Genomic DNA, 23,094 nt, shown 5'->3' on the forward strand with positions numbered 1-23,094 from the left:
TTTTTTTTTCTTTTTTTTGTTATTACTCTTTAAAATATGAAACAAAAACCGTGACTTCCCTTTAATAACGTGCGCTGGAAGCTCAACGAGGAAATTACAGCATGACGTTATGTTGCTCCGGCCAAAAGAGGAGGAGGGAATCCCCCGAGGGAGCATATAAATCTGTCCGATAAGAAGGTGGCAGCACAACACAATCCTGCTGATTTACCGGACTCCACCACAGATCTCTATCTGAGCACAGACATGGCCAACTTTCATTTCTGTAAGTCACAGGCCGCAGTGCACTGTCTTCCTTTTTTAACATGTGTTAACTTGAACCTGCTGCATTGCGTGCAGAATGATCACACTGATTTATTTCCTCACCAATGAAACCCGTGTGTTGATGCTTGTCACTCAGACCTCGCCAGCTGTGCGCTGCTGCTGACGCTCACGTGGCGCACATCCACAGGACTCCCGCTGCGGACGGACAATTGCGCACAGTGCGCGCTGCTCTTCAGGGGCCTTCTGCTGAACATCACCGAGCTTCTGGACAACGTGAGTACAAGTCGCTGAGACGGGGTAATGCTGTGATGCAGAACCACTGAAATCTGCTTTTTAATTATAACGAGTTCCTTTATGTTGTCCATCAGGATATCTTCTGCTATGGCATCAGATCGGATAAGGTGGCGATGAGGAGTAAAGCTGAGACATCACTTGCCTGCGCACCCACTCTCACTGAGGTGACATGTGTTCATTTATCATCAATTGTTTTGATTCTAATTATTGTAAATATATAAATTATTGTAAATCCCAACCCAACCCTGAGTTTTCTTCACTTTTTCTCTAAGGAAAATATAAATCCTGCAGCTTTTTGTGCATATTTGAACTGAAATGAGGATTCAATCGTTTTTTTGGATTTTGAATATTTACAGCCTCATAATTTCAGCTTTCACTACCTTTCACTCTGTGGTTGCACTTGTAATGAATGACCTGAACGGTCCAGAGACGCCTCAGGGCACCAGAAGTGAAAATCAAATGTTTAAAACGTTTCTTCCTCCTCACAGAACCCCGGCTGCATGATGCAAAGAAATTCATCCTTTAGTAAGGTATGTGGCGGTTTCTATTTCTTTTTTAATGCTTTTTAAAATGATCAGACTTTGTTTGTATGTTATAAATTAGAAATCCATCTACTTTGCTTTACATTTGTTACAAACCAATTAAAAACCACATATCATTAAAGCCGACACGTGACTGGTGGAATTTTCTCTTGTCTTGACAGAGTGAATGTTTGAGCAACATCATGAAGGACTTGGTTTACTATGATGCTGCTATTACATCTTACCTCAAGTCCAAGCTCAGAAGTCCCGAAGAAGAAGTTGCACTTCTGAGCCCAACTCTGGGAATAATAAAGAGCTTGAAGGTGTGTGTATCATGCATGTGTAGGAGGGGTAAACACACAAAAACAGAAACAGATAGAGAATCTCCTGGGAAATAACATTTTCATGTTGCCTGATGAAATCTTCCTTTATACAGAACTGCTCCCTCATGCCGAATGAAGAGAATGAAGAGAATGACTCCTCAGAGGTAATTTCACATTCCTTCTCTTTGTTGTTGGTTCCCCATTTACTGTACTTAAAGTCTTTCAAAAGGAAGAAGAAAAAACTTCCTGGTCCTTGTACATTTTTTTCATGCAAGGAAATTCAGGCCTTCTTTGTGCAAAACCTGCAGGTGATTATCGTGTCCTAATGTTGTCTTTCAGGTGGACGCTGCCCAGATGTGGGGGGATGAACCCTACGCTAACAGACAGGAGATGTGCAAGATGATGAGGGGCTTCTACGTCCGAACCATCACCATCAACCGAGCTGTGGGCTACATCACCTCAGGAGACCACAGGGAGTAAACAACCTGCAGCCTCATCTTCATCACCATCATCCTTCCAATCAGTGCCACAGAATCTCCTTTAAATCATCACAACTTCACAACATCTTCTTGATCTTTCACTACCACCACTTGTACCTACAACTACTGACCAAGCAGTTCTTCACACTGCACATGCTGCACCACTGTCTGCATGGTTACAGCTCAGGCATAAGCTAAGCTGACTCGATACCAGCCCCTTCTCCCAGTGAGAGCTGAAAGAGTCAGCCTGTTGCTAAGGTTAGCATGTGTTAGCCATGTTGGCCTTTTTACACATATGAATGTATTCCAATATTTGGGGTATCGTGTCTATTTATGAATCTATTTATTAAGTCTATTTATTTGATGGCCTGTGATGTTATTTATGAAAATTTATAATAAAGTATTTTTTGGTATCATGCTCTGGAGTGGAAGTGATTTTTTTGTTTTTGTATGAATGGCTCGCGGCAGAGTTCATTCCTCCACCAAGTCCCCTAGTGGTACATTTAAATTCACCAGGTCCTGATTTTCTATTTGATCTGCACCAATCTGCACACACTCATAAATATCAGTCCCCAAAACATTTTTTTCATTAAAATCAATGAATTATTATGTGAGAAAACCTTTATTTCAAAAGTATTTAAATGGACACAGACCTGATAGACAACAATTGATTGGATTGTTGGTGTTAACCCTGTTTTCTGTAAGTAAACATTACTACATAATATCAGCATTACAGAGGCCAAATCTGCTGTTTCCCAAAATAGCACTGAGATATCAGGAAGGGTGTCACACAAATCTCTAATGTTTTTCACCTAATGGTCAGTAAATTTAACTCAAATATTTTTGGGGTATTTTTGTGCTTACTTTTAATTTCTACATCGATGAAATGAGCGTAGAAAAGTTGATTCATTCTAAAGGAATGTTGCCTGGCCAAAACTCACACAGGTAGAATACATAACCCCAGAACTCAAATGGGTTGTTTGTGTTTTTTACATTATACATTTTGTACAACACGTAAAAAAAATACAAAAATAAAAGTTGTGTGTCTGAGACTCAGGAAAGCAGGAACAGTTTCACAATTCAAGTTAAACAAATAATAACTAACCTTTCTTTCAACTCTATTTTAAGAGTTTTACAGGTTACGATTTGTCAAATAAAACATCAACAGATAGAAAAACAGACTTACAAAATAAATCACAGGTTTGAAAAAGTTGGTAAAAAAACAAATATATGTACAGGACACATTGTGCACAAATAAAAAACATAACATAAAAACACACAAATTAGTTCAGTAATTCAGTCCGCAATGCTTTGGACAATAGACAGTAAATAAAGATGGACAACATGACAGCTGTCAAACAGTGAAGCCAAAGTGTCTCGATCGCCACCTGGTGGCTGAAATAACAGGTCTTGACCCAGCCTCCTCCCTGTTAGTGGATGGGACATTGAGTAAAGTAAGAAATCAAAGTACACGTCAAATAATTATTATACGTTTTTTTACATTATTATTTGATGTTATAAAACGAGCTGAAACATCATGATTGACAGCTGAGACTGACTCACAATTGGTCAGGCATGTGTATCTGCGAGACCACATTAGCACCGCTTTCATATTTAGGATATTTAAGCTTATTTTCAAGTGTGGGAGGAAGTGGAGACACGTTGTCCATCTATATATACAGTCTATCTATGCCTTGGACGGTCACATGAGATTCATGTGGTGTAATGCCTAATCGTTTTAGAAAAACTCCAGAAATCTTGCATTTAAAAGTGAAACTAAATACACAGGTTGGATTTTCCTGATTTTTGCAGTTCAGACACTGCAGCACCTACATTTACATCAGTTACTAGCTACACAATTAGCTGCTAAATATCTCAATGACCTTTACCTGAAAACATGCTACCTCTACTGGTCATTTTAGAACCTCATAATGCTCAGCATCAAATTCTGGCTACACAAAGATGCCTTTAGCTAAGGCTCGTCTATTCTGTTTTGCAATCAAAGGACCACATTTGAAGAAAATTAAGGAAAATGCCTGAACTCATCACATAGTTTCACATCCAGAAAATAGTCCAAAAGAGAAACAAAGTGAGGGAAGAGCTGATGTTTGGTCAAGAGGTCGACTCTGCGTCGCGGTATCCCTGAGATCATTTCTCCTCTGTGATGCCAGAGGAGCAGATCAGTCCACTTAGGTCAAATCCCTTTTTTAACTTCGATGCTTGGTTGTTCATCATATCTGAAAATAGAAAAATAATAATCACCCGTCTTTCCCACTGCCAAAGTGGATAATAATCACGAAAACACAAAAACGTCAAAGTTTATTACCTTGCAGTGTCTGGCGGACCTCGTTTGGTAAGTCGTCCAGTTCCTCCAGGCTGTTATACAGGTCTTTCGCAGTGGCCTCTCCCGGCTGCCTCCTGCTCTTCCACTCCACCAGCATCTTCAGCTTCTGCATGGTCACATCACTTTTCTCCGCTGCCTGGATGTCGTCCAGGTCCCTGGAGTTCAAGTCCAGATAGATGGCCACCTGCTTCCACTCTTTCCCGAGCCGCTTGGCCACCTGCAGGAGCTGCTTCTCGGACATGTTCTGGCACTGAGTCATCGCTGTCTTCACTCCATCTGGAAGAGGACACACAACACACAACACACAGGTCCTTCATTTCAGTTCAATTTTCCACAGAAAGTTGCATGAGGGAATAGTTGAGGTGTGGACTGGTTTCTCTTGAACTGACTTGGGGAAATTACAATGGAATATTAGGGCCATATGAGGAATTTTTGTTAAGAGATTTCGACAATAATGTCAGAATTTTATGATACTTAAGTCGTACTTTAACTAGAAAAAAAAGCCGTTATACTACTTGTATTAAGTTGTTATTTAACGAGACAAAAGTTGCAATATTATGAAAATAATTTAATAAAAAAGTCGTAATATTATGAGAATAAAGTCATAACAAAGTCGTACAAAACAAAGTTGTGCCTTAAGCTCTTCTCAGGTCAATAGTTAACACATTTAGCAGGAAGTTACCGGACTCATCCTGCCACCGAGACCTTTTAATGGCTGATTCTTCTTCTGAGGGGCTGCTGCTCCTCTGTCTGCCTGTGTCAAACAAAAATGAGGCGAGTCAAGCTGCAGCAGCTGAAAGACAGATTGTGATGGAAAATCTGATATACGTAGTTATAAGGAAGAAATAAACTTACTGCTTGTCCTCTTCCGGGGCTTCTTTTCTGTGTTATCCACACAATCACCTAAGTAAAAAGCAAAAGATTGAACATCAGTAGATGTAACATAGAAAAATATGTGATGTTTTAAAATACTCTATCCTCAACACCTACAGGGTTTTAACGCGTCAGACTAAATGCACTGGTACCTTCTCGGATGGTGGCGGACCACACCGTCTCCTCAGACTCGATCTCTATAAGAGACAATTTAAACGGAGGTGGCTGCTCAAAGAAAGCTTCAAAGTAGCCTTTCATTCTTGTCACTGCCAGGGTGAACTTCAAATCCTGCACCGAGAAACAAACGCAATGTAACTGTGCAGCCGCCGCTTTAAAAAGAATTACAATCAGTATTTTTGCGTTTCCAAATCTTACTAACCTGAGGTTTGATGTCTCCCTCTGGCTCGCTCAGGAGACGATACGTCCTCTCGTCCAGTTTACACGTGGGCGGCTTCTCTATCTGAGCGTAACGTTTCTTGTAGCCCCGCACTTGTTTGGACACATCCTGAATTTCACCAGGACAACGGAGGAAGGACAAGATGAAACATGAGATACATTGTTTTTGTCGCAGGCGATGAGCAGGCTGGTGATTAACATTCAGCAAAAAGACGCACAGAGTCAGTGCGGTTCAGCTGTGGTCAGTGATGACACTTCAGTCGGGGAAAGAAGACAAATTAGGGCCAGGTTACGATAAATGTTGGACGATTACTCACCAGCTGCATCCTCCAAAATGTCATAGCTGTCACAGTTACGCAATGCATTTACAGTAATACCCACACTACAGGCATCAATGCCGATATATACCACAGACAACAAAGGCCATTCTTAAAATAAAACTAACAAATTACTATAAGCTGCATCACAGGGGACGGATGAGGTCATTGACAGCGAGTCACAGATCAATCATCAGATGCAGAAATTTCAGTTTTTGGACTTTATATCTTTATATACAGTACATGCATTTGAACATCCTGTATATCCTCATCACAACAAACTTATGTCATCGTATTACACAAACCTGGAAACCTGGTTTTGTGTGATAGCATCAAAGAGAGCACAGTCACAAAAACAAACGAGAAGTGAAAGTCGTGTTCTGACTCCGACTCTTCATATTTTTCAGTCTCTCTATAGGTGAGGCATTTTGCTGGAGTTTTATCCAGTGAGAAGTTGCTTTAAATCAAAGTCATAATTGGAAAATTTAGGGAGAGACTCAGGTATTGGTCCCATGAATGGAATATTTAGTTTTTGCTTTGTTTGTCCACCAAAGTTTTATTTTTGCTCTTGTTTCAAGGGAAACAATAAAAAACACATAATATGGTGATTGAAAGTGAAAAGTTATGAGAAGGTTCCCATGCTGACAAATGAAACTTGACTGACTCATATTATTTTGAATGGGGTAGTTCACCCTAAAATTAAAATTCACTCATTATCTACTCACCACTATGCCGATGAAGGGGTAGGTGACGTGTTTGAGTCCACAAAAACACTTTTTGAGTTTTCTTTGGGCCAAGAGGGAAACACTTCACCCACCCCTCTATCGGCATAGTTGGAGGGGGTGGGTGAGACTTTCATTTTTGGGTGAACTACCCCTTTAAAGCTCTTTATCTCTATGCTCAATGTTAGATACAGAAACAGACAAAGGCTTTTGACTGTACTCTGTTTTTATTTCATCCGTATCTGTGGCGTCCTCTGAAAGCTTACAGGCTAAACAGACGAAACGGGGCAGTACCACTGGAAATCGTGGGGGGGCAGTGGAGCCAGTAATTCAAGTGAAACAACCATAAGACGTGAGGACGATGGCAGAACTTTTTGAGAAGAGACTTTGCGAGTTGGTAAAAAACTACAAGCATCTACATGATGTTACTTTGCTCGATCACTGGGCCAAACAGCCACTTTTAAGAGGTTCATTTTCACAACCTCGGCCTCAGACGCCATGTTTGTTGTTGACGGTGAAGATTAACAAATGTATCCATAATCATATTCTTATTCATTCATTAACCTATCAATCCTTTTCTGACACAAAGACAGCATAAATGAGTTCATAAACACTTACGGTGATGTCTGAACGGCTGTTGGTGGCCAGGTAGATGTGGAAGCTGTAGTTGTTGTTGTTGCAGTCGCTGCCCAGCTGCTTGTAGACCAGGACCACCCCGTGGTGCTCCACAGGCTGGCTCGTCTGGATGATGGGACCCACGGGGGACAGGGACGTGACGTTCCATTTCACATGGCTGCCTGAGTGGTCCACTGTCGGCTCAATGAGTGGACGGTTGTTCTTGATGTGCAGGACGCTGAAAGTCATCTCATTTTCAGGATCTGTGTGAAGATGATAAAAGGTTTTATGGTTTTATTAGAAGAGATAATTATACTCATTACTATGAACTGTTTTGTGTGAAAAGGCCCTGGCATGGGTCATATCTTAATTAATCCAGAATTCACAGTTCATTTTTATATCAAAATCCAATTTAAAAGTAAGTGCTGATGTTATATTTTTAATTTAAATGGAAAGAAAAATATTTTCTAATTCGACTCATCATTAACTCCATTTCACAGGCCAGGGAGACGTCATGGAGGAAGAATATCTCCATGAGCAATCAAACACAGGTCTCCTATTTTCATCATAGGCCTGAGAAAACCTTCATGTTCTCACCAGCGAGGCAGACAGAGTGAGGGAACTGGATGGACTTGAGGACGGACGCATCCTTGTTGACCGTGTCCACGTTGAAGATGGGTCCCGCAAACTTCCAGGAGTCGCGGAGGAAGGCGCCAAACTTGGACCAGGACAAGACCGAGTACCTCACGAGGACCCGCTCCGAGGCTTCGAACACCAGGCCGGTGACCGAGCACTCGTACGTCCCCTCGTCTTCCAGCTGCACCCTAGAAACACACCGAATCAGTGACGACGCACAGAATGCGAAGGTGGCACGGAGATGCGGCATCACACTCACTGTAATCGTCCCTTGGAGATCCTCCTGGGGGTGACGAGCTCATTGCCATGGCTCTGTTTAAACACACCAACACAGCTTGTTCATTTGTTTTGCAAAAAACTAGTAAAATGCAAATGCAGAGGGAAGGTGAGGCGGCTTATCCAAGTTCCTCAAGGTTGTTAATTACATCTATACAAGTTTAATCAAGAGCGTTCAGGCAAACACGACATTTAAAATCAGCTCATTTTGCTACAAAGGCTTCTGGTGTCTTTGCTCACCTGTTGGATGGCTTTGCATTTTTCACAGCATATTTTGATCCTCTCATCTGTCAGAAAGCACGAGAACACATTAGGTTTTATTTAACAGGACGGGTGCTGCTGTCTCTAGTGCATCAGTTATGATCTGCTCACCTTTCCCATTTAAAACCTCCGCTCCGGGTCCATCAGCTGACTCTGAAACAGGCAGAGAAATGAATTTAAGTTAAATATTATCACATGAAACTCATACAGTGTGTCAGAGGCGGAAACCCTGAGCTACACCCTCACCAAACTTTTAACATCATGAGCCAGTTGTTTTGCTGGGAGTGAGGGTGGGGCGCTCTCAGTTACATCCAGTTCTGTGTTTAATAAAAGGCCGGCAGAGTCCGCCATTTAATTATCTCATATGGCTGCAATTAAGATGTGGTTATGGCTGTAGTTCAATGAGTTACCACTAAAGGCAACTATGACAACAAGCCGACGTGGCGCTCCAGATGTAAACAAACAGTTTGAAAAGAGGCATTTTATGATTTATCAGGGGTTTTATCCTCTAGTTTTTAGTTTATGTAAAAGTTTAGCAAAGTTAAAAAGCCTCTTTACGGGACAGAAAACGATGATCCTGAAACACCACGTCAGTAGTCCAATACTTCGGCATCATTGTGATGTCATAGCATAATGCCCAAATGCCCACCTAGTGGCTAATCTGACACGGCCCCAAACAAAGCCGGGTAAAGCAAGAGCGAAGGTCGACATTTTCCAAACGCGCTAGAAGCGGTTGACCAATCACAGCAGAGTCGGCCAGCTGGCCAATCACAGGCGACTGTGTTTTACCAGGAGGGGAGCCTTAAAGAGACAGGAGCTAAAACCAAGTGTTTCAGACAGAGGCTGAAAAGAGGAGCTGCAGCAATGAACAGTTTGTGGAAAGTTATGTTTTCTGAACATAAGACGATTAAAAATTCTTCAAGTAATAACACTAATTACAATTCTAGTCCCAAAAATGAGCATAATACGTCTCCTTTAAAAAGCAGACTAATTGCTTAGTCTTAACAAGGCAGGTACTGATATTTTAAAGGCATGAACTGTCTCACCTCTTTGAGACTCCTCTGCCTCGGGTTCTTCAGTTTCTAAAAAAAAAAAACACGACAGAGACTAATTTAGTGAAACTGTTGGAAAAACGTTAATTTCAAAATCTTATTAAAAATATATATTTTTTTTTTACCTTCTTCACCTCCATCCTTCACAGCAGAGCCTTCTGGTAAAAGTTAGAAAACAAGAAAGAAAAGGGGGGTGAGTAGTTCAACATTTAGGGAAAAGTGCTTCTTTGCTTTAGAGAACTACAGAATAGTCAGTACCACTCCAACTTTCAGCAAGGAAGCTGATAATCATATTTCCATTCAAATTGGAAGTTATTCCATTAAGATATGATATGTAAAATTTGGTCGAACTGTGTCCCTCACCAGAGTCCTCCTCCGCCTCTTCATCCTCATCATCCTCCTCGGAGCTCTCCTCAGCGGATGTTCCTGCGTTCTCTGTTCGATAAATAAATACATAAGGGATGTGAGAGCTGAAAACTTTGTACTGAACGAAAACATTATCAAATTAAACTGTACAAGAAAAATAAATGTTTAGTTATAAACAAAGGAAATAAATGTCACAGCCAATCAGCTTTTCTGCAGATGACTAAAATTTCATGAGTTATGTGGAAAAGGTGAAATGTTTTGGGGAGATATCCGTGCTCACCTGAACTACTGCCGTCACTTTCTGCCAGAGGATCTGCAACGGATCAGCAAATGGTTTGCGGTTAGTCCTGTTCAGTCTTTAAAAACAGTGGAATTAATGTCAAAATCCATCTATTTAATCACTACCATCACTTTATGATTATTTACTCCAATAAGGAAGTTTGTTTTTCAGCAGGATTACGTAAAAACTACTGAACAGATTTCCACAAAACTTGGTGGAAGGATTGGCTGAGAAAGAACCCCTGGCAGGGATTTGCACAAAGGGATTTTTGACATTTCAACCAATTTCCCAGGGAATAACCATGAATGTTGGTAAAAAAAAACAATAGACACGATAGAATTTTTGATTTCATGATCTGCATTGTTTCGTAGGCTTAGCATGAGTGAAAGGGGGCTGCTGGGCCTTGGCAGAGTTATGCACTTTACTGGGAATTCTGGTTACCTCCACCAAGGAGGTTAGATTTTCACCTGCATTTGTTTGTTTGTTAGTTTGGATTCCACCAAATCAACTGGACAGATGACCACGAAACTTGGTGGAAGGTTGTGATATGGGTCAGAAAAGAACCAATTAAACTTTGGTGCGGATCTGGATCAGGGGGGTGGATCCAGGAATTTTTTCACTTTCATTAACATCGCGAAATATGGCATTTTTCAAAATTGTCCCTGATTTCTCATAGAATTCATGGATCTTGATGAAACAAAAAATCTTAGGGCCCTTAGCCTTTGCAGAGGTAAGCACTAATTTATCGCCATTTTAGTTAACACCTAACCAGAGAACCAGAGGTACGGCATTACTTTTAAAGCTTTGATAACAGTTCTGCGGTTAGCACATTGCCAACAGTTAATGAATGACCAGTTATGGGTTTCAGGGGGAGTAAAGCTGTTAAGTGTCTCATGTTGATTTAACCTGAAGGAGAACAATAACTCTGCCATAAAAACATGACAATGCACCCGATAAGGATATTATTCACACTCTACACTACATTCAAAACGTTCTTCTGCTTTCACTTCTATGATTGTGTACTGTTAATATTTGTTTTTCAAAGTTTTTTGTCTTTATTGATCATTAAGAAACACCCCCCACCAGCTTTCACATATCCATCATTCCTTAGCAGCTGAACTGTGGCACCCTGTGAAGCAGCCTGTGTTAAGTGCCATGCATTAACATCCTGGCACATTTATACAGACGGGTCCAGAGGAGCTGCAGCTACTCCTCTCTTCCCAGCAGTGAACGTCTGCAGACCGGGCCATCTGGCAAAGTGCCTGGCCGGCTAATGGATGGAACCCGTCCTCCCTGGCCCACAGAGTTTTATCTTAGACTAACAAGCAGATGCTGCCATCGCCGTTCCACTCGCAGCACCACCCTCATCAATCTCTCCCCTCCACTTCGCTCGATCTGTCTGCTTCACCTCTCCCTGCACTCGCTCTCCCCCCATTTCTCTCCCCTTGTCCTCATATGCCTCCCACAGCCAATCTCTTCCTCTGCTACTGCTGCCGCTGCCTCACAGCTGAGCCAGCAGGCACCGCTCTTCACTCTGGCACGGTCGCTTCCCTTCATCAGACTGACAAGGTGGCGAGCAAAGCTCCCACGCAGATACACACACATGCATGTGCAACCACACGCTCACTTGTTTACAGCGTTAAAAAGTTTGGATGCTTTGATAGGTGTTGACTGCCATCTGCTGGTCCTAAGTCACAGCAACACCAAGAGCATGAATATGTTGATCTGTGGTGTGCAGGCTGGGCGACATGGCCAAAAATCATTAAGATACAAGTTTTCATATCGGTCGATATCGAAAATGATCAAGATAAAAGTCATGTTTTTATTTTCTTTTACCTCATTTGACTCCTGAGTGGAGGTTGTGGTTTTAAACGCTTTATAATGAGCAAAACGTGACAAACACTTTACAAATCTGAGGTAGATCAAGAATGTGAATGCAATACATTGATATACAGTACATCAGGCTTTTAGTCCTATTCATGAAATATTGTGATGATTATTGATATTTTTCATTACATATTTTAACAGAATTCAGCCTGAGACATTGTTATGATTGGAAACTTTATGAATTTCAAATGAACATATTCAGGTTGGCACCAAATGTGGTTACAAGATCACTGAAAAAAATCCTAATGAGTTCCAGACAATGTGGTATACAAGTTTAAATTTAAGATTTAGAGCTGACATTTGATCTGTAGTGGCAGCAGCTTGAGCTGATGTATCAACAACACGTCATAGTGCAGCACTCCTAATCATTACCAGTTGCAAATGTCTGTCTACTATAACCAGCTCGACTAGTTTGCATTTGACACTTTATTTAAAAAATTATCTGGAGCTAACTCACAAGCCCTTAGATTGAAAATACAAATTGAATATTGTGCAAACGCAAACCTGGGCCAACTGGTAACCGCGTGACTGTGCCTATAGGCAAATGATATGGAAATCAGGAAGAGCAGATGATGACGAGAGGAAAGTGGAAAGGGAGGAAGAAATGAAACAAACTAGAATGGCACTCAGAAGAACCTCCAAGGCCCAACAGTCCCTTTAACCTGCATCAAATTACACAATCATAAATATCAGTCCCCGAAACATGCCTGATTTTTTTTTACCTAGATCCATGAATTACTCTCTGGGGAAATTGGTGAAAACGTCAAAACTATCTCACATTGTCAAATGTTGTGGTAATCCGACCAGTAGTTTTTGTGTAATGCTGCTACAAACATATAACAGGTAATAAGAAGAGGGGAATGGAAACTTTCTACATGTTAAAACGCTGCCAGGACAAACCACCGTCACTGTATAAAAGAACAACCTGGACATGTGTAGACCCACATGTGCTCAGGGAGGAAGTCAAAGGAGAGAGGGAATCCAGCAGCAGGTGGGAGGGAGAGAGAATGAAAATGGGTTAATGTTTACCTTTGTTTTCGGGCGCGGGGATATCTCCGTCCCTGCAGGGCAGAAGAGGTAAGAGTTCAGACATATATAAATCATATTACAAAGAGCGTGTGCAGGGGATGTGGGGTGAAAGTTATGGAATTTAGAGGAGGAAAGTGAGTGCTGTTAAAGTTGCGCAGCTGCAGGCTCCTGTCGCAGCCTCGACCACTTCTGCTTTTTGAACAAACAGGAAACGTGCGCAAGCTGCCTGCATCTCACTTTCTCACACTAATGACACCAGCTCGCCCTGTTGAATGATAGATTCACCTTCCCACCCAAACTCCCGCTCTGACCCACTTTCTGAGCAGCGGCGATGATGCAGGAAATCAGACATGGAAAGATACTGTGAACAGCTTCTATGACTGAGAGCCAGACACAGCAGGAGTGTTGGATTACTAATATATTTACCTATATTCAGTGGTCATGTTGTGATGAAATGACTGTATAGTATGATTTGGCAAAATACTGGTGGTAAATTATTGTAAAACTAACAGTATGAGTAACCGAAAGGTTTATTTCACACTGAACATCAATTTGAATATTTTTCATATGACTATGCAACATCTGCCATATAATACTCTTGTTATATTGTTCGTATTATAGAAAGAGATAGGGTTAACTTTATTGATTTTCAGGGGGGAAACTTTGTCAACGTAGAACAAAAAAAACACAAAACATCGACAGAAACATAGAGACACGATATACAAAACAACATCACCAATACAGTCCACAACACCAGGCCGAGCCACCGAGGATGGACATAGTTCCAAAGCAACAGCAAGAAAATAAATAAAAGTAAGACGTACAAAAACCAACATAAGATCCAGTTCCACTTCAGTCAATCCATTAGACTGAAGACAAATCATATGCAAAGTAATCGCTGCAAACACTGAATGAATAACACTTAGAAAAAGCAGCTGCAGGTACAAAAGCCATTCTGGTCTATTATATTGTGATGTTTCTGCCCTGCACAGCAGACATCGAGTTCTTCCCGACTATTCAGCCCTCTGAATCTTTGGATTTGTACAGTACTTGAATATCCAGTGGTGTAATTTATCAAACAAACAATGAGCCGAGTCCACACGCAACATTTCTGATGTTGTGTCTGATCAAAGGACCGGAGCAACCTGTTGACTCAGTCCGAGCGTGAAGCAACACGCCTGAGATCCTTCCGGGGGAAAAAAAAGGAGAAAAAAAGCCAGAGAGCCAACCCCACTAGATGAACGGGTTCACCTCCAGCAGCCTTGAAAAAGTAGGTCACACAACACCTTGCAACTTTTCCTGTTTCGCTCCCTCAATTGTTTAAATGCAGAACTGTGTGATTCAAAGCAGAATGATGTATCAGAGAATTGGAATCATTAAGTCTGGTCTTTCATTTGGCGTCTGTTGTACGTGATACGGCGCTGTGGTTTTCCTTTGTGTTCAAACATCTGTCCAGGAAATGGCGTTTTTCTTTTCTCCAAGGTCAACTCGGCGGCTCTGCCAGACACCACAACAACACTGAGGCTCATCAGTCGCCATGGCACTCATCTATCGCTAAGAGCAAAGTTTGCTTTTTCACTGCTCAGACGTACACACACTCCCTTGCAAGAGCTCTCACACTCATTTCTGCCTCCCTCCTATGAAAACACGCGATAAGAGAATCCTCTGTGAGGGTCTTGGGTTTGTGTCTGGTTTCAAGATAAAGGCCTCAACCTGCAACCGTGCTTTCTACAACATCCCATACACACAGCGCGGAGAGGGGGCATCTGTTTGTAGATAAACAACGGCCAGTTAATCATCAACATTGAACCTTGCAGGTTTCATAATGATATTCACCATAAATCGACCTTTATTCAAATGATATCCTGTTAGAGCCACTGCTTCTCAAATAAAGTTTTCCTCAAATTCAAACTACTTACACAGATATTAACTTCTAACTTTATGGAACATGTTTCATATGCTGTGTTACGATGTTTGCAAAAGCCTGGGTTACAGTTTATACTCAGGGACTTTTCCAGCCCTCGTGAGGTGAATGATACCCAGGCGACAACACAATAGTATCCACAGCGGAGAATGAGTCACGCTATCACATAACCTGTCTGTGGTCACAATATACAGCAGATGATAAATATTGCATGACTATAAAAGAGATTGGTATGAAGAATAGAACATGTGGAACGTTTTTTCTTAGTACCATCAACCATTATGATGAGCAGAAAGTTTTATTTTTACATTAGTTACATAAGCCTTTTTTTGTCCAGTGTATGATTACATAACATTGGCTTTAACACATGTGGGCATTCTTCATCTAAAAGGAGTTTTGTGTTTGTCTAATATCTATTGAGAAGGTTTTATTCACCTACATTTTGTCTTTAAATGTTTAGGATCTTTATTTATTAAATAGGGTTAGGGCAAGGTGCTGCTCAAGTGCCACTCAGTCATACAGCGAGGAAAGTGGAGACTGTTGAGTTGTTTGTTTGACTTCAGATGAGATTAAAAAGTAAGTCATAATTGTGAGATTAAAAAGTAAAGTTAAGAGTTATTATTTTGAGTTATTGGGTCGCTGTTTCACGTGAGTAATTCATTATTTTGACAAACAAAGTCAATATTTTAAGATACTGAGTCCTTTTTTGGAGATACTTAGTCATTATGTTGAGATAGTAAGTCATTATGTTGAGGTACTAAGTCATTATGTTGAGGTACTAAGTCATTATGTTGAGGTACTAAGTCATTATGTTGAGGTACTAAGGCATTAATTGGAGATACTTCCTCATTATCTTGAGAAAGGTTCTTATTATGATAACACACAGGGTTTTACTAGCAAAGTGGTGGAAATGTTCGTCCATAACAGATAACAGATGTACCACCCTGCAACAATAGACTCTTCTTCACCACTTCCTCTGTTGACGCTGTATCCACGACGCATCATGTCGTCCGTGCAAAAAAACAAACAAACGCAAACCCTGACGTGCAGCCCGAGGTTTTATTGATCATTTATTTTTTTGAAATAAAAGTCTTACCCGTCCTCCAGGTGACACGCCGCTCCCCAGCTCGCCATCTCCGCCACCATCCCTCTCTCCGTGACCTTACTCCGTTATACTTTCGGTTCTTCCTGCACGGTGTGCGGCGGCGGCTGCGCGTAAAAGCACCTGAAAGACAATATGCTCCGATCATGGACCGTCTGCGTCCTCGTTAAAGCGCTGCACAGGAACTGGTCCAGTGTTTATCATCGGAATCCTCGTGGTTATAAACAATAAAGAAAAACTTCTTCACAAACTTCACATCACTTTTCCCGTCGTGCGCAACATCACTTCCTAAAACGAAGCATCTGGATTTGGGAAAGGAAGCCGCTCACGTACGGTTTCTAAGATCCAGAACAAGTCACTCAGCCATCGTGCAGCGAGGATGTGGATGTATTGTTTCCCGTCACAAATACAGCGCTCGTGTGGAAAGCATTAAATGCATCGTAGATCTGCACATCATGTGGTTGGGTAACTGCGCAGGCTTCAATGCGAGACACAGCTTTAAGGATCAGTGGTGCTGCGCAGCCGCGGCGCAGTGCGTGGATGCTCGTCGGTGACCCATGGGCGGGGTTCAACCGTGCAACATCCCGCCTCGACACGGTGTGTGTGGTGTAGAGCCGTGTTTACTCTCAGGCTTTTTCACAGCGTCCTTTCTAACATCAGAGATACAGAGAACAGTCAGTGATGAGGACATATTTGGTGTTGTTCCCTGAGACACAAATCAGCAGCATGTCTCCCCATGGTGTATATATGGAATGATAACTGAGGATAAAGTTGAAACAAATTTTTACAAAATTTTAAGTTGCAAAATAAAATATGATCTCCTGTTTGCATATTCATGATTTGACTCATCAAAGGAATATCAAAGGATTTATTGTTTCAGTTAGTTTCAAGTACAGGCGAGAGCAAATGGGAGATGGCGAGAAGCAGACGAGACGGGTATTCTGTTTACTCTGCTGTGAGGTCTGCTTTAACCTGAGGGATGTTTCTCAGTGGCACATTTTTTTCTCTCCTACACAGAGAAGGAGCTGCCAGCTCTCCACACTGCAACTAGGCCACTTTGAGCGGGAAAACATGCTGATTACCAAGCTGCATTATAGCAAGACACCAGCAGGTGTCACATCAGACAACAAAAAACATGACCAACTCAACAGCAACAGTAGGCCTCTGCTAAATATCCATGCACCAGAGACTATGTTCATGAGATTCAGACTATCTTCATGTATTTGACTGATCAGATTGTCAGTGTATCACATGGTTCCAATTAAATATTTAAGGAATCATAGAAGACCGGTACATGTCCATGGCATAAGCTCAGTGTCCAGCAGAGAGAAAGAGAGATGAGGGAGGGAGGGAGAGCTCTCTGTGAGTGTCTGAGATGTCCAGTGGGAGGAATGAGTGAGGGATCAAGGGCTTTCCTATTGATCTTCCACTCATTGATCTGTTCCCTTTCTCCTCTCTCCATCCACCTGTCCAACTTTCACGGATGGATGTGCAGTTTGCAGGCAGTAGAGAGCAGAGAGAGAGAGCGGCCTCTGACTAACAGGAACATTATCCAAGTCTCAGAGTCTAAAGGGAGAGATCAGCTCCGCGGTGCAAGGAGAGACAAGCACAAGCTCAGACTCAGTGGCGAGACGATACCCCCAATACCTCAGGAAATGAGAGGAGATAAACCGAGGGCTAGTGGATGAGAGGGAAAAACGAGGAGAGGACACAGGGAAGGGCAACGGGAGAAGGGGAGGCAGAATGACAGAAGAGGAAGCGACAGAAACGAGGAGAAGAATATTAAAAAGTCACTGGAGTAATTTAAAATGTGAATTATTAGACCTGGTGACTGAAGACTTTAAATTTGGAACCTGCAAAAATGTGGACTCAACCTTCAAATCACCTTGAGACTTGACTGTAGACTTGACCTGAGATTAATAAATATTTAACAAGAATAAGACACTGCAGCCATGCTAGCAGCTCCGTGAGGCTCTACTTAGGCAAAGCCGTACTGTAATCCAAATGCTAACACATCTTAGATTGACATTTTGGAGAAATTATAATTTGACCTGATGATGGATAGAGGCAATGTTAGGGGATGAATAAAGTTTAATTATCCTGAGGAGGACATGAATAGTTCAAGAAAACAACATGTCAATGCATCCAGTTGTTAAGACATTTTATTCACAACCACAAATGTTATTTACCTGATAGCACCAGAGGAAAAACCCAAGAGATCATCAATGTAATTATGATTCATCCTCTGAGAACCATGAATGTTTCTGCCAAGTTTCTGCCGACACATAGATGTTGAGATATTTGACCAGACAAGTGTTAACTTCAACTCAGAGGTGGAGCCTGAAAGAAATCAAGTGTCCTGATCGCCATCTGGTGGGTGGCTGCAGTATAGGTCATAAATCCATATCGAACCATACTAAAAAGTCAAAGTAGGCTACATGTCAAATGTATTTTTCTCAAAGATTGTTTCTGTCATTTTAGGAAGTTATTATCATACTGATGTCTGTCCACATGTTCATTTATTTCTTGATTTGTCGAGGGGATGTATCAACAGCATATCGCTACTGCGGCTCCATCCCCTGATCACTGTGCAGACTCTGGCTCCAAGATGGCGGCTTGTGTGGCTCTGTATTTTTAGCTTCATTTCTGGTTAACGGGAGGAAGTGGAGACATGCTGTCCATCTTTATACACTGGACTGACTGATGAGTCTGTGACCAACAAACCAACATCATCTCCGGAGCCCTGTCACTAGCAGCGCTACAAATGCCAAGTTATTGTACGTTTCTGTCACACTGATAAGCTGTGATTGTTTGCAACTGGACATTGGTTGTGATTTTGGCTTTTATATTGTTACAACTAGTTTTTCTAAGAATTAGACGGGAAAGACTTGTTTCTTTGACTTAGAGATCAAAGTTTTCATTTTTGACTTAGACATGGACACTACCACCTCTCTAGTATTGTAGCACGGTCTCGGTCTTAAAGTGCCTTGAGATGATGTATGTTGTGTTTTGGCACTGTACACATTAGATAATTAAGTGGAATTGAAAAGAATGACCCTGGAAATTATTTCTCCCAGGTGTGGTGTAATCATAAAAAATTATTTATTGAGATCTATTTTTGAAAACAGGAGTTGGGAAAGGTCTTCATCAAAAGAAACGTTCCCCCTGGTGTGGCTCAGTTAAAAGTGTGCGTGTTTGTGTGTACTATGACTGGGCTTTTTTTTCCGATCGACAAACCTTTTTGAAAACGATGATGTCACACACCCTAGAGGGTTAACATGAGCCCTCATTGTGCGGACTCATTATCCACCACACACACACACACACACACACACACACACACACACACACACACACACACACACACACACACACACACACACACACACACACACACACACACACACACACACACACACACACACACACTCACTCACTCACTCACTCACTCAAAATAGCACGCACAAACACACACCACGTATCAAGATGCTCGGTCAGGGAGGAAGAAATCCTCGGTGGTCAAACACATAACGTACATGTATCCACTCACAGGCACAGATGCACAATGAGGTGTCCTCTCACTCTGGAGACGAGGAACTTCACATCCTTTCAGTTTCAATGGGCCTCTTTTCCATCCGCACCGAGTTATCACTGGAAAGGACCATTGTAAGAAAAGCGCTGCGCCTGCTGCAGCCCTGTGCAGAGACGTGTGAGAGAGGTGAACTCGGACAAAGAGCTTCACGTTTGCACAGAGAAAACGGGAGAGAGCTCCTGGAGATCGTCCAGCCATGAGAGATTTCAGTGGCAGCCTCATTCAATCCCGTACAACCATAATGTATAATGCATAGGCCTAAGAGTTGCCAGTTCTCTAAAATTCTTTCCAGTGCAATCAACATGGTGACCCCCCCTCCCTACATGTAAATACAACAGCAGAGCGGTGCTGTTGTATTTACATACTTGGTTTTGGATCAACAAAGGAAAAATGTTTCATGGGTTCTGATCTGATTTAAAAGCAGACAACTCCTGTGGATTGAAACACTAAAGGCCTGCATTTGTTTCTTCTTAATCTTAATTAGCTCCGACAAGTAGGTTGTGTTTTCGTTTGTTTGTTTGTTTGTCAGCAGGAATACGCAAAAAACAAGTGAACAGATTTACACAAAACTTAGTGGACGGATGGGACATTGTCCAAGAAAGAATTGATTTATTTTTGGTGCTGATCCATACAAAGAGATTTCTTTTTTTACGTTTTGTTAACATTGCAGGATAGGGCATGTTTTCACCAATAATTTATGAATCTCAATCAAAAAAACATATTTAGTGGACTTATATCTACGACTGTGTGGAATGTAGTGCAGCTTGATTCATTATACGGGACGGGTGGGCTGTAGCTTTTCAGCTTTTCAGCACTGTCCCTTGGTCTCTCACACTTCTTTCCTCTCACCCACAGTGTTTGCTTTGGTCAGTGAGTTGTGATTTAAAAGAGAAAATATGAATACATTTAATTAATCTGAGTCTGGACCAAAGAGGTGGAACAACTGACTAGTTGACAATAAAATCTCTGGAACCAATCCATTACCACCTCTGTGGTCCCAATATTCACTTTAAAAAGTCAGTTACAAGTCATATAAACAATTTTTTTGACAGCTTTTTTTTTACCATTCTCAACTTTTAAAATACGTGATCTTTTTGGCCACCCTGGCATCTTCATGGGAATCAAAAGTTTGTCAGAGAAATCGCTGAAACCACAGGGTGAAAGAAATTAAGCCTCACAACGCAGTAGCTAAATAACGTATGGTCAGAGATCGTAGGTTCTTTGAGAAACAGAGTTTGTCCCAAAAACATTTTAAAGCTTGTATGTTGTGTAAGTCTTTGCCTTTTGTGCGTTTTTCTAAGGAGTTAGCCACATCTGTCCTTGATGTTGACTGTTTGGATTCAACACCTACACAGTCTTACTGAGTAGGACTTGGGACTCATTGTTCCCCCTTTCACCAGAGGGGATTGGCCCTGATAGCTGAGCATTTTTACGCATTAACAGATTTCCTGTCCACATAAAACTGGATGCTGGGACGTCACAGAAGAGCGGAGGCCATGTGTTCGGCGACTCGGGGAAAAACGAGGGGTTAGCATCTGCACCCTCTCTTGGGAACGTGGATGCATGTCCTTGAGTTGACTGCCCTTAGTCAGCCCTACTATCACGTTATTTTAAGCCCTCCTATGTCTTACACAACCCCCCCCCCCTCATTTTTTTTCTATATTACACTAAGCCCATCAGCATTTCTATGTAATGTGTGTTCTGTCATGACCTTTCTCTCTCTCGCCCTCAGGAAACGCCGCCGCCACAGGAGGACGAGCCCTTGGATGCAATGTGGGTGTTTTGGTGGGAGGGGACGCAACTGAAGGCCACAGTCTAGTCGCCTTCTGAGACGCAGACCCCCACCCCAGCCACCCCACCTCCTATTGGAGTGACTCAGCAGAGTACAGTGCGGAGGCAGGGGGTCAAAAATCCCCTGCCTCCGCCTCCATTCAAAACATGTGGGAATGGGAAAAACTTTATCCTATATTTAACCTCCAGGTGCCTGTCTGGTGTGAGTGTGTGTGTGTGTGAGACCCAGGATCTGAGTCACCTGCAGCTGGGAGTTGGTAGACATGTTATCTTATAGGGGGAAAATGAGGTCGTCCTTATTTTTTTGGCTGGATTTGGGGGGCTTTCAAACGTCTTGGAAATGCTGAGTGTGTACCCCCCCACCCCCACCCCCCGCCCCCAACATTACACACTCTGATGAGAACTTTCCCCCCCATAAAATCCGTCTGAGGGGGTTGTCTCAATTAGATCCGTGTAAAATGCAGAGAATTTAAAAACTTGAGAAAACAGGCGTGATAATGAAAAGTGTCAGTCGAGTATAATTGTGCAATTACGGGAGGTCACTGCGAATCTAACCTGTCAGCGAAATAAGAAGACACAGTTTAATGCAGCAGAAAAACAGCTCTCCCCTTTCCAAGACCACAATGTCTAAATTAACACTTAACTAATACATCATTTCTCACAGAGAGTGGTGTGCTGGGGTTGGTTATGTCCGGCAGTGTGGAAGAGCAGTGTTTCCACAAGGTTAAGAGAGGCTGTTTGATATGCAGTATAATGTATAAGATGTTTCCTGGCAACAGTATGTTCCCATTTGAAAAGAAAGCAATGCTGCTGAGTCAAATCACTTAGTGCTATTACCCATCAAACCTGTATTAATGATAGCCGGTGTATTACGGCCTAAGATCATCACATGGGCGAGCTTATACAGTTATTCAGCGTAATGTCAAAAAGCTCCACTCAGCACAAACCTCCAAAGTCATCAGATTTATGAAGAGCAAAGAGAGAGAGAGCGGTTCCCAGGAGACAGAGGATGGATTTTTACCTCTCTCACTTCGACTGAGGATTTTTTTTGGGGGGGGGGGGCCTTCAAGTGCAGTTTTTGACTCTTTCTTCTCGAAGGATTCTGATTCATCTGCAAGCCAAAAACAACACAGTACTGGGGGAACTGCGCATGAAGCTAACAAGCGCGCTCTTTCTTCCAAACATATTTGCTCGGAGTGAACACATCCACACTCTTGTTGAGTCCCACAGCCTTTTGTGAAACGTCATTCCTTCTCGTCTCCGTTTGTCCAGTCCCGCTCTGCCACATTTTGTCCCTGGAATGCTCAAATCTGAAGAGGGGAAAAAAAAAAGAAAACGCTTGAAACTTCACAAAGACGCCCACACAAACAAACTAAAAGATAAATATAGTCACGCATACTCTCAACGCACACGCACAATCCCGTACACTTAAAGGCCTCCGAGCCAACTGAGCGATAAGATTAGAGGAAGTACGTGGGTGTGAAATAGCTGCGGTGTGGGACTTTCTGGATTCACACAATCTACGCTGACTGCAGCCCCCTGCTTTTTATTAGAGCTCGAGCTGATGGGAATACACAGGCGCTGATGACACCCACGCACGCATCCTGCAAAATCTGGGCCTAAAAGCAGCATTTACACTCCGATTGAACAAGCACCGTTTCTCCAGCAGTCTGCAAACCACAGCTTCTCTTACACACGCTCCAGGACTTTCTCCATGTTATGGTGTGGACACTAAACGCTGCTGGGATACTGT

The 23,094-nt window shown here is 42.2% G+C and overlaps 2 protein-coding genes and 1 long non-coding RNA gene across 4 annotated transcripts; 2 read left to right on the forward strand and 1 right to left on the reverse strand.

Moving 5' to 3' along the window:
• Positions 1-243: 243 nt before the first annotated feature.
• il12a (interleukin 12a) lies at positions 244-2,242 on the forward strand. Its single transcript, XM_035155180.2, has 7 exons — positions 244-262; positions 398-534; positions 630-719; positions 1,044-1,085; positions 1,259-1,399; positions 1,513-1,563; positions 1,739-2,242. The coding sequence occupies exons 1-7, from the start codon at positions 244-246 to the stop codon at positions 1,877-1,879; spliced, it is 621 nt and encodes a 206-aa protein (XP_035011071.1). The 3' UTR covers positions 1,880-2,242.
• Positions 2,243-2,481: 239 nt separating this feature from the next.
• On the reverse strand, positions 2,482-16,378 carry si:dkeyp-97b10.3. Of its 2 annotated transcripts, none has more exons than XM_035155179.2 (17): positions 15,953-16,378; positions 12,933-12,964; positions 10,017-10,049; positions 9,734-9,805; positions 9,496-9,525; positions 9,365-9,400; positions 8,430-8,471; positions 8,298-8,344; positions 8,041-8,093; positions 7,743-7,969; positions 7,149-7,408; positions 5,475-5,600; positions 5,248-5,383; positions 5,078-5,125; positions 4,905-4,976; positions 4,205-4,498; positions 2,482-4,115 (listed from the first exon to the last, which is right to left on the reverse strand). In XM_035155179.2, exons 1-17 carry the CDS (start codon positions 16,000-16,002, stop codon positions 4,027-4,029), a joined length of 1,647 nt encoding a protein of 548 aa, XP_035011070.1. In that variant the 5' UTR covers positions 16,003-16,378; the 3' UTR covers positions 2,482-4,026. The 2 variants fall into 2 exon arrangements, with proteins under 2 accessions (XP_035011070.1, XP_035011069.1); XM_035155178.2 differs by having other exon boundaries at positions 9,496-9,528; positions 15,953-16,377.
• Positions 12,868-14,773, forward strand: LOC118106542. Its single transcript, XR_004695219.1, has 3 exons — positions 12,868-12,980; positions 14,066-14,202; positions 14,415-14,773. It is a non-coding gene; the product is annotated as an uncharacterized LOC118106542 (long non-coding RNA).
• Positions 16,379-23,094: the final 6,716 nt, after the last annotated feature.

The sequence above is a fragment of the Hippoglossus stenolepis genome, chromosome 4 (assembly GCF_022539355.2).
Source record: "Hippoglossus stenolepis isolate QCI-W04-F060 chromosome 4, HSTE1.2, whole genome shotgun sequence".
In the NCBI taxonomy this organism is placed as follows: Eukaryota; Metazoa; Chordata; class Actinopteri; order Pleuronectiformes; family Pleuronectidae; genus Hippoglossus; species Hippoglossus stenolepis.